General features: G+C 40.2%; 1 protein-coding gene across 1 annotated transcript in view; it reads left to right on the top strand.

Annotated features, from left to right (window-relative positions):
• Positions 1–13,688, top strand: part of CIT (citron rho-interacting serine/threonine kinase) — a 3,433,971-nt gene that overhangs the window by 3,289,502 nt on the left and 130,781 nt on the right. The window contains exon 46 of the mRNA XM_044069760.1: positions 756–1,053. Coding sequence (XP_043925695.1) covers positions 756–1,053 — 298 coding nt within the window. The remainder of the gene's footprint in view (positions 1–755; positions 1,054–13,688) is intronic.

Raw genomic sequence — 13,688 nt, 5'->3', positions numbered from 1 at the left:
ATATCTCGTTGCCTACTACCATGAAAGCTCATTCAACAAGGTCGGTGTCAACTTCTGCTACCTTCCATGCCAATGCTTCTTTACATGACATCTGTGCAGCTGCAACTTGGGCTACGCCTCATACCTTCATCAATCATTACAAATTGGATTTGGCCTCCAGGCGAAGAGCATCTTTCGGTTCTATGGTGCTCAGGAATGTCCTTCCATGAGAGCCTCCCAGGAATAAAGGTAGCTGGGGACTCTGTCCCATGCATAAGGAATGAACGAAGATTAACAATATCAGATAAAGAAGTTATGTCTTACCATATCATTCCATCTGTATGTTGATCCTCGTTCAATCATTACGACCCTCCTTCCTTCCCCCTCCTACAGCTTCTAGTGGATCTCACCATTCGGTTCTCTTAGGTTATTTGACCAGAGGTAGCCTCTACCTTCTTTTGACTTGCAAACTCAATCTGAGGAAACAGGGAGAGGGAGACTGTTGGTAAGAGTTTAGCTCGAGAGTTTGAAGCTGACGCGATCTTGGAAAATGGCTGGCTTGGTTCCGAGGTCGGAACCGATACCCATGCGTAATGACTGAACGAGGATCAACAATACAGATGGAACATTATGGTAAGACATAACTTCTTTTTATCTTTTAGCTGTACTGATATGGTGAGTACTCAGTTGCTTGTAAGCTCTCAAAGTGGATATTTGTTTACTAAAAATCTACATATCAATATTGATTTTGCAATTTTTTTTTTTTTTTTTGACAGTAGTCCCAATAAGCGAGGTCCACCCTCCTACACTGACCATATCTCCAAGAGACTAGCTCCAGGCCCAGGACAGCAGGAGGGCCTCACACGGGAACCAAGCACTCCACGACGCTACCATGAAGGAAGAGCAGAGCTGCGTCGTGACAAGTCTCCTGGTCGGGGACTGGAACGAGAGAAGTCTCCTGGAAGAAGTCTAAGCACTCGTAGAGAAAGGTCTCCTGGAAGGTCATTAGACGATAGTGGCCGGGGTCGATTACAGGTTGGGTCTGTCAGGACCCCATTGTCTCAGATAAATAAGGTAGGCAAGGAAATGCTTAAGCTGCTTGCACAAGAACTCAATTTGGAAGTCAGAGTTGCAACAGCTGTAATTATTTTACTGTTAAAAAATGCTCCATTGAAGAATGGTCCAATAATATTTGTATCCTGTTTGTTTTAGTTGTTAGCTTTGCTCAATCATATTAACTCACATTTTACTTCTAATGGTTAACAATGATGACTTTAACTTTCATTTTTCTGTGGAACAAATATTGTATTCTTACAGGGACTTTCCGAATGACTGCATCTCAGTTTTCAAATTACTGACAGATGCCTGGCCATCACAGTTCTTAACTCTTTTTCCCTACAGTCTTTTACCATCCCCCGTTTGCATATTTCTTTCAGATTTCTATGCAGAGTAAAAAAATCTTGCAACTTAATTCAGATCTGCATGGACAAATCATATGGTCAAGTAGTGAAGCTATATCTCTGTTAACAGTAGTTTTTGTCTAGTGCAACAGCTGAATTCTGAGTATATTTCTGTGCCTGACATCTGAATTTTCAGATTCTGCATGAGATAACCTCTACAGTTCTGTGATGCAATGCTGAGAGTCATCATTGCTGGACTTTTCATTGGTTTCAACCTCTCTTTCCAGTTAAGCATTTGTTTTTTTTTTTTTTTAAGTTTCCACACTTGGAAAGGGACTCTTGCTTGCACATACCACATTAAACAATACATCTGGTCTATCAGTTCTTTTCTGCCACTTGCACATTCTGATATTGATCATTTCTTACATTGTGAAGAAGCCTAAAGCAGTAAAACCTTCTAGATGTTTGTGTGACCACTAATGAACCAAGACCCACATTAGCATTACCTCTGCTGCCTGGGAGATAGGAACAATTATAAGCAGTGCCATAACTGCCAGCAATAGAACCCATCCACCACAGATATCCAAGGGAAAAAAAACTTCTGTCCTACCTTACTACCAGGAAAGCAATGACAAAACTTAAGGTGCCTATATTGAATATAGTTGGAAGGGCACAACCCCGTGTCTTTGCTGATGCACCCTCAGAAGACAAAATAAATAGAGGGTAGTCTTCAATCAAACCCTCCAAAGAAAGTCTACTTCAGAAATGGCCCATCAGTCCCCATGTGCTGTGATCTCCTCCTTGACTAGCAAGGGATTGAGCTTGCTCCTATGCTCTGTCTTAGGAAGATGATGACGGGCCTAGAGAAGGCAGACTCTAGATCTGACTTTGGAGGAATATCTCCAGGTTTAAGTGTTTGCCTCCCCTGTTTCATCAGCAGGAACAAGGAGCAGCCCTTTAAATCATGTGGTATTAGACTGATGGTGGTACCAAAGGCCAGGTATTCTTTTCTCTCCAGTTATCCCTTCAGTCCACAAGGATTCAGTGGCCCTGGTAGGATAAGGTGTAAATGGTTATCCCTTGCCACTTCTCTCAGTTCAGGCCTTCAGCTTCAGATTTCTTTTGTCTTGTCCTTGTATCTGATTTGGCAGGTGTGCCCCTGAGCACCAGTTTCTTGTCACCTGTCACCTAGCAAGCTCCTGTCACATGCTCTGGCCCACACATATCTGCACATCAGCTTGTCCTGACTAGATCTGGTGAGAGGAACAAGGAATTCCTTCCCTTCACCATACTTTGAGGATTCTGAGGAAGCCAGAAGCCATTCTCTGTCTGAGATATGGAAGGACAATGAGTCCTACCCACTGGGAGACCCATCCTTTGGTGAAACCTTGAAAATTTAGAAGCCATATGAGGACTGGCCTATTGCCCTTCTCTCCTTATCAGTGAACCATTTCAATGAGTAGGAGGAGGTGGAAGAAGCACCTTGTGCCAACCCTCTTGTGGACTCATCATCAAGGATATTATAAATGCAGCTTGGAAACACCCAGTTCTCTCCTTCAATAGTCCCAAAGAAATCACATGCTCTCTGTCTGAATGGACTAATAGTCTGACCAAGTATCCTTGTGCTGACTCCTGTGAGATCACATAGGACTCCGAGACCAAATGATTTTTGCTACCCTGCTGCCAGACAGGCTGCCTAAAGTCTTAAATGGGTGTGGGTGTGATAATATTCTTATCTGCCACATTGGAAATTAGAGCGTCCAACTTTCTTGTCTCCTCTTTCCAAATTCCTGTCCTTAGCTTTCTCAGTGCTAGAGCAACTTTCCTCCATATTTGAGACTAGGTTGAAGGAGGAAGCAGTTAAGACTATCTACAGCATCCAAACTGAGCTTCCATGTGCATTGGCTGTATTTTTTACTTGCTGATAAAATAGCTAGGCAGCATGCTGATGCACATCTCTACATAGGATGGCATGGCATGGTTGAGGCTGCTGTTTATTTAAAAGCTCAGACAGTTGATCCTGGGCACATCTTTCAGGCAGACATTTTATTCATCCAGTTTCACAGGACCTGGTGGATGTAACAAGTAATAGGCTATGTCCACTGTGGAGGACATCTTTGAAAATCCTTTAGCCCCGTCACCCACTTCTACTTCCAGCTTATACAGCTTCACATGATAAAATAGCTGAGGACTTTCCAGTATGTGACACACTTGGCATTAACAGGGCTCCTAGTGTTCTTTCTCTCCCTCTCTCCAGTTTACTTAATTTACCTATATCTTCAATAAAAAAAAGAAATAAGCAACAAACTTTGTTGTGAAAAAATAACTTTCTTAGTCTGGATGTTTCTTTATAATGTTACAAGAGGAAAAAGAGTAAAGCAAAAAGCTCCTCTGTTGCAGAAATGTAACTGCATGTTATTAGCAGCTAAAACATCTACAAATACTTGTCAGCCTACCACCTTGAACCAGAGTTGCTGCACTAGTGAACTCTCTGGGAGTTTTAGAAAAATATATCCTTTCACAGTTTTAGAAAGTTAACTGTCAGCTGCATGATTTTGCGGCTACATCTCTCCCTATACAGACTGAGGTGGATACTGCCTTAAGTGAAAATTCAGATGACATAGCAAATTTTCAGAATGCGAATAAACAGCTAAAGGGAAGAGTGATAAATCAGGAGCTAAAGTTGAGCTGCTTGGGGACATGATGGATTACTGAGGACTGCCTGCATTCTACAGATGATGGAATGGCAAAATTGTGTTTTTTTTTTTATTCAGGCACCTAGACACATTTGCTGGAACTCCCTTAGAGTGAAATCTTCCTTGAAAGATCCCATAGAATTTTTGTCCAGGGATATGTTTCAAGACATTGAAGAGCAAGTCCTTTATTAGCCAGCCCTGAAATGTATGCCCAGAAGGAAAGGCTTCTCTCAGCTTTATGGAAGCCAGACTGTGAATTCCTGATTAGGTGATATTAGCCTGTATGTAAAGACTCATTATATGATGGCTACCAGACAAACGCTTGCTTTTTTCATGCCTGTAATGAAGGAATGCAGACTTAAGAGAATTAAGTGCAAATTGATTTATCTGTCTTATTTTATGTTAGTGATTCTATCTGGAACAAAAAAAATGTTCATGATAAAGAACCACTGCTTTTTGAGACGATTCTCTGAAGATCCTTTTAATCAGCATAAATCATCTGTTGACAAAGAAAACTAGTGGCAAACGGAAGGGATCTAGGGAAGGCCCAGCATCCATGCAAGAAGTAAGAAATTCTCTTCCAGTTTTTTTTTTTTTTTTGTTTGTTTTTTTTTATATAGAGTAGCTTGAGATGCAGCTACCTGCACCACCAGTAAGAAGAAGGTGGTCAGTGAACTTTCACAAAGTCTGCTAAGTCTTTGAACCTGATAAACATGAGTTTTCAGTTCTGGACAATTGATGGCTTTGATTTATGTGCGATATTGGCTCTGAATCATAAACATGTATTTGGGCAAGTGTAATGTTAATGGTAAATTTATTGAAAGGCTTTGGTGGTCTTTTCCCTTATTCTTCCCATTTTACTTCATTTTTCTTGTTTGTGAAAGCTCTTCTGGTAACCATTTTTGTCATATCAGGGTAATTTGGGTATCTAGTTAGCACTGTAAGCCGAATCAAATTCTCTCTTTCTGCTGGCTAGGAAGAGTCACATGATGACCATTACTGAATAGTGTAAGGGTTAAATATGTTACAGACATTTAATCCCATTGGAAGCAAACAAAGCACGCTGGGGTTCCTGTCAGCTGTTACCAAGGAGGTGGTAATGACTTGTTTGGTGTACATGCATTCTTTTAATATGATGTAGTAAAAAATAAACACCTAGAATACATCTAGCAAATGAAGAAATAAGAAAACTGGATGTCCATGAGTCTGCGACGTGCTAAAGATGGGAGGGTGGCCTAATGGTTAAGGTGTTTGCCTTACAAACACAAGGTGCAGGGTTTGAGTCTCACAAATAATGTGGGAAGAAATATTCAGGGAATTGTTATGGCTAGGCTTGTATAGGCCCTAGGGCTGATAGCCTAGTACTAACCTATGAACCTATGAAATGGAGTTAATTTAAGCCACCAATGTTCTTGTGTTTAGTCTGTTCATTTTGAAATCCTAATTAATTTTCTTAGTGAAGTAGACTTTTTTCCTGATCTGTTAAATTACATTCCTGTCATTGTACCCTCAATATCTTTCAGGCAGGGGTGCTGAGTGAACTGGGTGTTTTTGCATCCTCATGTATATGCAGGAAAAGGATAACATGCAGGTGTTTTTTGAGCTTAAGATGCCAAAATGTAGGAGCAATTCCTATAGTATGAAAAGATAGTATCTGGTCTTTTATACTGTCTACCTTAGTTTGTGTATTTGCCTTTGAGCTACTATGTTTGTAGCTAACACTGTTTGTGTATAATTCTGTACTCACATATATTTGCTATTATTCTCAGGTAGTGGCTGCCCACCTCTCTGGTCAACAAACAATAAATAAAATAAATTTTATGTATATAGTTATATTTTAATAGTTATTTGACGGGTTAAGCATTTTTTTCTATGCACATTGAGCAAGATCTTGAAGACAGTCTGGCAGGTTTGTGAGGGTAAAGGGATGATTATAGGGCAGTACCTGGCAATTGTCTCAGTCTTTGTCCCAGTTGGAGTGGACCAGGGGAAAAAAAGGGTCATATTGACAAAATAGTTGGCTTTCCAACAAGGATTAACATTATTTATAGGTAGTTGAAATGTGAAACTATGATCAACAGATGTGGGAAGTGTCCCTGGAATAGCTTTGTCCGCAACTGAAAATTGTTTTTTTTTTTATCTTATTGTACTTTTTTACTTTTATACACCTTTATTTTTATTGTAATTAAGTGGTGTCAAAAATTATTATACATCTGTTCCCCAGGATTCCCTTCTTGGTCCAGACTCAATTGAATATGCATAACTTATATCACCATGCGTATAAAATAAAAGTGCAATAATTAGGTCCACTAATATGGAAGCTCGTTCACAGGTGGCATTAGCGCTGAGTAATGAGGTAGAAGGTATATTCAGGGACACTGGTGATTCCTATTTTATATGCTAAGAATTGGTTTAAAAATGTGGTATAGACTTGCACGTACAGTTGGAAAGCAAGGGAGATGTACAGTTTGTGGAGTGGGACAAATTTAAAGTTGACTAGAAAGGCAATGGCTGTATTAAGCCTCAGTATTAAGAGGTAAGAGAGGGAAATATATTTCAAGATGTTGGTTAGGCTTAAAAGCATAAAATGAAGCTTGCACAGTTAACAGTCAATGAAAAAAGTGCAATGTAATAAAGCTTAAACAGTAGAAGAATATGTTTGAAGAGGTTATAGTTTTAAAAAAGCAATCCAGTGATTTGTATTTTTATACCACACTAATCACTAAGATCACTGGTGCTCAAGCTGAGGCATGAAGTGGTAGATAGAGGTGTGTGTGTGTGTGTGTGTGTGTGTGTGTGTGTGTGTGTGTGTGTGTGTGTGTGTGTGTGTGTGTGTGTGTGTGTCAGTGTCAGTGTCAGTGTCAGTGTCAGTGCAGAGTCAGACAGGGACAATGGTAATGCAACCTAAAGAAATTTTATAGATGTTTAAAATGTATTACACAGAACTATATCCAGTAACTAGGTTAGCTTCAGATGACCTACAGTTAATATTAGTATTCTTAGACCAGTTTTGAGGTTCCTAAGTTAGAGAGTGATCAGGCAGCAGAACTACTTATACCTATCACAACCTATTACAAATGAAGAATTAAAGTTAGTGTCATCTAAACAATTATCAAATAAGTCCCATGGATTAGATAGGATTCCCCTGGACATATAGTGTTTCAACCTGTACAATAAAGCTCCACTGGGGTTGTTGAAACTATGAAATGGCCTTATAATTAAAGGAGAAGTTCCTTCATCATATTGATTTTAAGAGATGGAAAGGACCCAGTGCAGCCATCCATCTACAGAGCGGTTTAAATTTTGAAATATGATTATTGGCTGAAAGAATGTCAAATGTCATCCCTAAGTTGATTCACTGGGTGTGTGTATTGGAGGAGGAAACAGCATTTGCATGATAATATTGTCAAACACATTAGTGATAAATAAATAATTCACAAGAAAACACTTGTGAATCTGAGTCTTGTTGCTAAAAGACATTTTACAGAGTAGGATTTTTATTTGAAGTTTTGAGGAGAGTGGGTTTCCCTTAAAAGATTTGTAAACTTACAGTATGCGATTTATAGAATTCCCTGACCCCAAATAAAGAATTCTACAATGCTATCTGATTGACTCCAACTTGCCAGGAAGACCTGTCAAGCCTGTCTTCTTTCATCCTTAATTTTTGCATTGAATTTTGAGCCTCTAACTCTATGTAGTAGACAGCTGTACAAACCCTTGGGTCTTCCACAGATTAAGGTGTCCCTGTTCACAGATGACCTATTAGTAACCTTATCAGAAACAGGTAAAGATTTGGATCAACTGTTTCATATCCTGTGGAACTTTAGTAAGGTCTCTGGGTATAAGGTTATTAGTCTAAATGCAGACTCAGTTGCTGCAGAACATACCCCAATTAGAATCACAGTGGTTATAGTCTTCCATGAGAAAACAGTAACTTAAAAGTATTTGGGGATTTGGTTGTTGGATACTGTGCAAGCTTCAGATGTGGCTTCTTATCAGATGCTGAGAGAAAACATATACATTTTTCCACAACTTGAAGTTTTATAAAATTACAGTTTGATCAAAAGTTGTAGACATTCATAGCATGTTTATTTTACCTCAGATCCTGTTTAATAGGGCAGCTGTTTGTGATCCCTCACCAAATACTTTCCTGATAAAAGTGAACAAAACAACTGCTAAGTTTGTCAAATCAGGTGAACATCATCGGATTATTTGGGAATGGATGTTGTTGCCTGAGTATATGGGTAATCTGAAAGTTCCAGACTTTGAGTATTACTACCAGGCAGTAAGTACACCTAAAATGTTATTACTTGTGTCTAGCAAAGCCTTATTACTCATCTTGGAAATTGGTGTTAACCTGTACTGTAGGTAAGCCAGATGATTTGGATCCTTTTACAATGCAGGAGGGCTATTCAAAATCTCGGCTGAAAACCTTTGTGCATAAAAACTTGTATATACAAGCTAAAAATGGTTTAAAGAAAAATATTTGAAAAGATTGGGCTGTAAAATTGCTATCTTTCAGCCAAAGGTACTGACAGGCAGGGGAATTTGCTGTGGCAGTGAAGTTAAAATGATGTACCGTTGAAATAGTTTCATTAGCTATGGAATTTCAAGGGATTACTTGGATGGAATGATTTTGCAATGCAAGTTTAGAGTTTTAGATAGGTACAGATTAATAGTCCAAGAGTGTACTTGTGGAAGCAAGGAAATGTCATAATCAGAAGAAGAGAAATACCATTATACCAAGATTGGTCAAATGGATAATTGATTCTGCGGTGAGAAAGAATTCAGAGCAAACATTAGCAGTTAAGTCATTTAAAGCAGCGGTCCCCAACCACCGGGCCGTGGAGCACTTCGTACCAGGCCATTAGGTAAGTAAATGAATGCCTGTATGAGTGTGTTTATGTGTCTGTCTGCATGTGTGAGTGAATGCATGCATGAAAGCAAAAGAATCTGTGTGAGTGTGCGTGTGATCGTAAGAGTTAGAGCGATGTGTGAATGAATGCAGGTATGAATGAGGAAGTGACTGTGTGTATATGTGTGAGATCGGGAGAGTGAGAACGATGTGTGAATGAATGTGTAAGTGGGTGTGAGGCGTGTGGGTGTGACAGACAGTGAGAGCGATGTATGAATGAATGTGTAAGTGGATGTGTGGCATGTGGGTGTGACAGACAGAGTGAGGGTGATGTATGAATGAATGCGTACGTGGGTGTGACAGACAAAGCAATGTGTGAATGAATGCAGGTATGAATGAGAAAGTGACTGTGTGTGTATGTGTGAGATCGGGAGAATGAGAGCTATGTATGAATGAATGCGTAAGTGGGTGTGTTTGGCATGTGGGTGTGACAGAGCGATGTGTGAATGAATGCAGGTATGAAGGAGGACGTGACTGTGTGTGTGTGTTTGTGAGATTGAGAAGAGTGAGCGCAATGTGTGAATGAATGCAGGTATGAATGAGGATTTGACTGTGTGTGTGTGTGTGTGTTTGATCAGGAGAGAGTGTGAGTGAATGCAGGTATGAATGAGGGAGTGACTGTGAGAGATGGGAAAAGAGTGAGAGCGATGTGTGTGAGTGAATGCGTGCATGAATGCAAAAAAGACTGTATGTGCCTGTGTGTGTGTGGTATGGACGAAAGGTACACAAACCTCATTGCTGCTGCTGCCAGCAATCACACTCACCCCCTCTCTCTCTCTCTCTCTCTCTCACACACACACACACACACACACACACACACACACTGCAAAAAATCTGGACAAACCCTAACAGAATGGGGGGACAAATAGGGACAGATTTTAAATATTGCTCTTGTAACTATAGAAAGTTGCTAGAATAGCAGGATTTGTCTTATGGATTTTCTGTAGGATATGAGGTCTGAAATACAAATGTATATCATTATTTAGTGACTTCAGTCCTCAGGTCATCTCAGTGATTTGCCAGAAAAATCACGAAAGTTATGAGGAACAGACCAAAACTCAGAGGGAAAAATCTGGACATTCTGTAAAAATCTGTACAGTTGAGGGGTATGAATACCTCTCAGCCTCTTACTTAGATCAAGAAATCTGGACAAAGCCAAAAATAATGGGGGGGACAAAGGCCCAAAATAGGGACCCTTTTAAGTACTGCTCTTACAAACTTCAAAAGTTGATAGAATTACAGGTTTTGCATTAGCATGGATTTTCTGAAGGGTATGAAGTATGAAACTCAACTGTCTGTCATTATTTTCTGACTTCAGCCTCAATGATCTGCCAGTGATTTGCCAGAAAACAACAATTTTATGAGGAAAAAGACCAAAAATATGAGGCAAAAATCTAGACATTCTGTGAAAATGTGTACAGTTGAGAAGTATGCTGGACAGAGCCAAATAATAGGGGCAGATTTTAAATATTGCTCTTATAAACATAAAATCAATAAGGTTGCCATTAGGTTTACTTACCTCTCAACCATAGTAGATCAGTATTATGCTGTTAAGCAGAATCTACACTTTTTTTTTTTTTTTGGTAATTATTGCCAACTGTCTTTTTATAGTACTTTAGGGCTTTTTCTCCCCGGGTTTGGCCTCCTCGTTAAGCAAATGTCAAATAAATAAGTAAATATCTACTTTATTATGCGCAACGAGAGATGGCTGGTCTGTGCAAAATTGTCTTACATTGATACCGGTCCTTGGTGAAAAAAGATTGGAGACCACTGATTTAAAGTACTAATGGAAATCAAGGATCCTGCTATGAATAGATGGAAGGAGGGGTTGGATCAAGTTGCTGTATTTTCATAGTTCTAGTGTGGAACGGGGACAGGTGTGTTTATTTCCCAGGTATGCTGTGAAATCACAGAAATTCTTATGTTTCATGGAAGTGGAAGCTTGTATAAAAAGTTGTACATTTTTCTCTCATGTCATGGAAAGAATAATGCATTTCTTTAGTTTATCAGTGTTGTTTGTTCAGTATGCTAGGTCTTAATGTAATAACCTGTCCTGTAATAACCTGTCCTTCTCTCAACCAGTCATCAACTGGTTTCAGCATTACCTATCTGACTGCCAACAAGCAGTTGTTTGGCAGGACAACCTATCCCCCCAACTATCAGTCTCCACAGGAGTTCCCAAGGTTCCATCTTGGGACCCCTACTCTTTATTTTCACCAATAATCTAGCCTCAGCCACAACACATGGCACACTCATACAATATGCAGATGACTCAACCATCATCTGCACAGCCCACACCCTACCAGAACTGCAAAATGTCACACAGGAAGCATTTTCTTCTATTGAAACTTGGTTATCCGATGCCCAACTAATACTCAACCCAAACAAAACAAAATTACTAATCTTCCAACCCACCAAACTTACCCTAGACAGCTCTCACTTTAACATCACAGCAAAAGACACCACCACCATTCATCCTACAGAACACACCAAATTACTAGGAGTAGAAATAGACTGAACTTTGATATTCACATTTTCATGACCATTAAAGTGCACAAAAAACTAGGAGCATTATATGGAAAATCAGCAACTACTTACCAAAACAGCTAAAATTTCAGTAGCAAATTCTCATCTTATCTCTACCGTACTCTATGCCTCTCCAATATTTACTAACCTTAGACAATGCGATCTAAATAAGCTCGAAACCTGCTACAACAAAATCACCAAATTCGCCACAGGGGCTTCCTACCATACTGACCACTGTCTCTCACTAGTAGAACTGGGCTGACTAGAGCTCCCCCACCTCCTTCAATGGTACCAACTCACACTCGCCCACAAACTAATAAACCAAACCACTAAAAGTCCCATCCCTCCAGAATCTACTCCATCCCTACATAACCACGAGACCACTAACATCCAGCCACAAAAACCTCCTACAGGTCACAAGAGCCATTAACTCTGCTGGAGAAGCATTATTCTCCTGCACTGTAGCCAAACTCTGGAACTCCCTCCCATCCTCAATTACCTCTGTAACGTCTTGCACCCACTTTAAACCCTTACTAAAATCACACTTCAAAACTTGCCATATATGCCCTTGCAACCCCCCCCTGTAATACCATCCACTCCCCCCACCCACTACCTCTCTCAGCCCCCTATCAACAACCTACTCTTAGCTTGGCTACTCATGTTCCCAGCTACCTACCACATAATACTAACGTCTTGTAGCAACAACTGCTAATGGCTGTTATGCACCTCAAAAACAGATTGTATCAATTGTTCACTGATGAATCTCAACTACATTTTAACCATGTTTAGTATATGTCACCATATTTTAAAATTGTACTATGCTCTACAGCTGTTTTACATCTGTTTTCTTCTTGTCTTGCGTCCTTAACTGGACTAATGTCTGTATTTAAACGCTATGTTATTTTTTAACTGTATAATGCAAATAATACTTAATGTGGAGCTTTTCTCCTCGGGCCTCTGCTGAAAACGGACCTGTGTCCAGTCGGACTCTCCCGGTCAACAGATGTAAATAAATAAATAAATAAGTGCCTCCACAGATAATTTTATATCACAACTGAACTTTAAACACCATTCCGTAATGTTTAGTAACAAGTGTTGGAAATGCAGGGAAGAGAAGGGATTAGGAAAGACTAGATGCATAGCTTTTTGATGGGCAGCCACGGTGGTGCAGCGGTTAGCGTTGCCGCCTCACAGCAAGAGGTTCTCCGGTTCGATCCTTGGCAGGGGTGCTTTCTGTGCGGAGTCTGCATGTCCTCCCTGTGGTCATGTGGGTTTCCTCCACGTGCTCTGATTTCCTCCCACAACCCGAAGACATGCTGTAGGTGGATTGGACACTCTAAATTGGCCCTAGGCATGAGTGAGTGAGTGAGTGCGTGAGTGAGTGAGTGCGTGAGTGCGTGAGTGAGTGCGTGAGTGAGTGCGTGAGTGAGTGCGTGAGTGAGTGCGTGAGTGAGTGCGTGAGTGCGTGAGTGAGTGCGTGAGTGCGTGAGTGCGTGCGTGAGTGCGTGAGTGAGTGAGTGCGTGAGTGCGTGAGTGAGTGAGTGCGTGAGTGCGTGAGTGCGTGAGTGCGTGAGTGCGTGAGTGAGTGTGTGAGTGAGTGAGTGAGTGTGTGTGTGGTGCCAGGCTGGCAACTCGACACTGTAAAACTCCACTGCCAATCATGAGCGGACAGGTGATCTGCTGTGGCAACCCTTAACCGGGAAAAAGCCGCAAGAAGAAGAAGCATATATTTTTGACCTGCTCACTGCTGGTGAATTTTAAGACATAAAGTTTTTGTTTACTATGCTTTATCTTAGGAAGTTAAAGCCCCATGAACCTTGAACTGTATTTTTTTTTTTTAGGGATCATGAGGAACTTACAGATGTCTAAACATATTTTACAACTGATTTATTAAATTTTGTTAAGAAAAAAAAATCTAAGACATGGAAACCAAGAATGTCTTCAAATTAAATAGGTTAAAGTATTTGATATCTAAATTAACTGATGACAAAGAGACTTCTCTAAGAAGTAAAGGTAAAGCAGAAAGTTTTAAATAAATTGGAACTATTTTGGATAAGCTAGAAGAGGGTGTATATTGAAGGGACCATAGTAGAAAATAGAAAACACTTTGTGATAAGGGCAGCCTTCTTTCCCCATTTTTCTTAGACCCCCCCCCCCCTCAATGACATCAAG

The sequence above is a fragment of the Protopterus annectens genome, chromosome 4.part0 (assembly GCF_019279795.1).
Source record: "Protopterus annectens isolate FY-2018-M chromosome 4.part0, PAN1.0, whole genome shotgun sequence".
In the NCBI taxonomy this organism is placed as follows: domain Eukaryota; kingdom Metazoa; phylum Chordata; order Ceratodontiformes; family Protopteridae; genus Protopterus; species Protopterus annectens.
The sequence above is the reverse complement of the archived record's forward strand: the minus strand, read 5'-3'. Positions and strand labels throughout refer to the sequence as shown.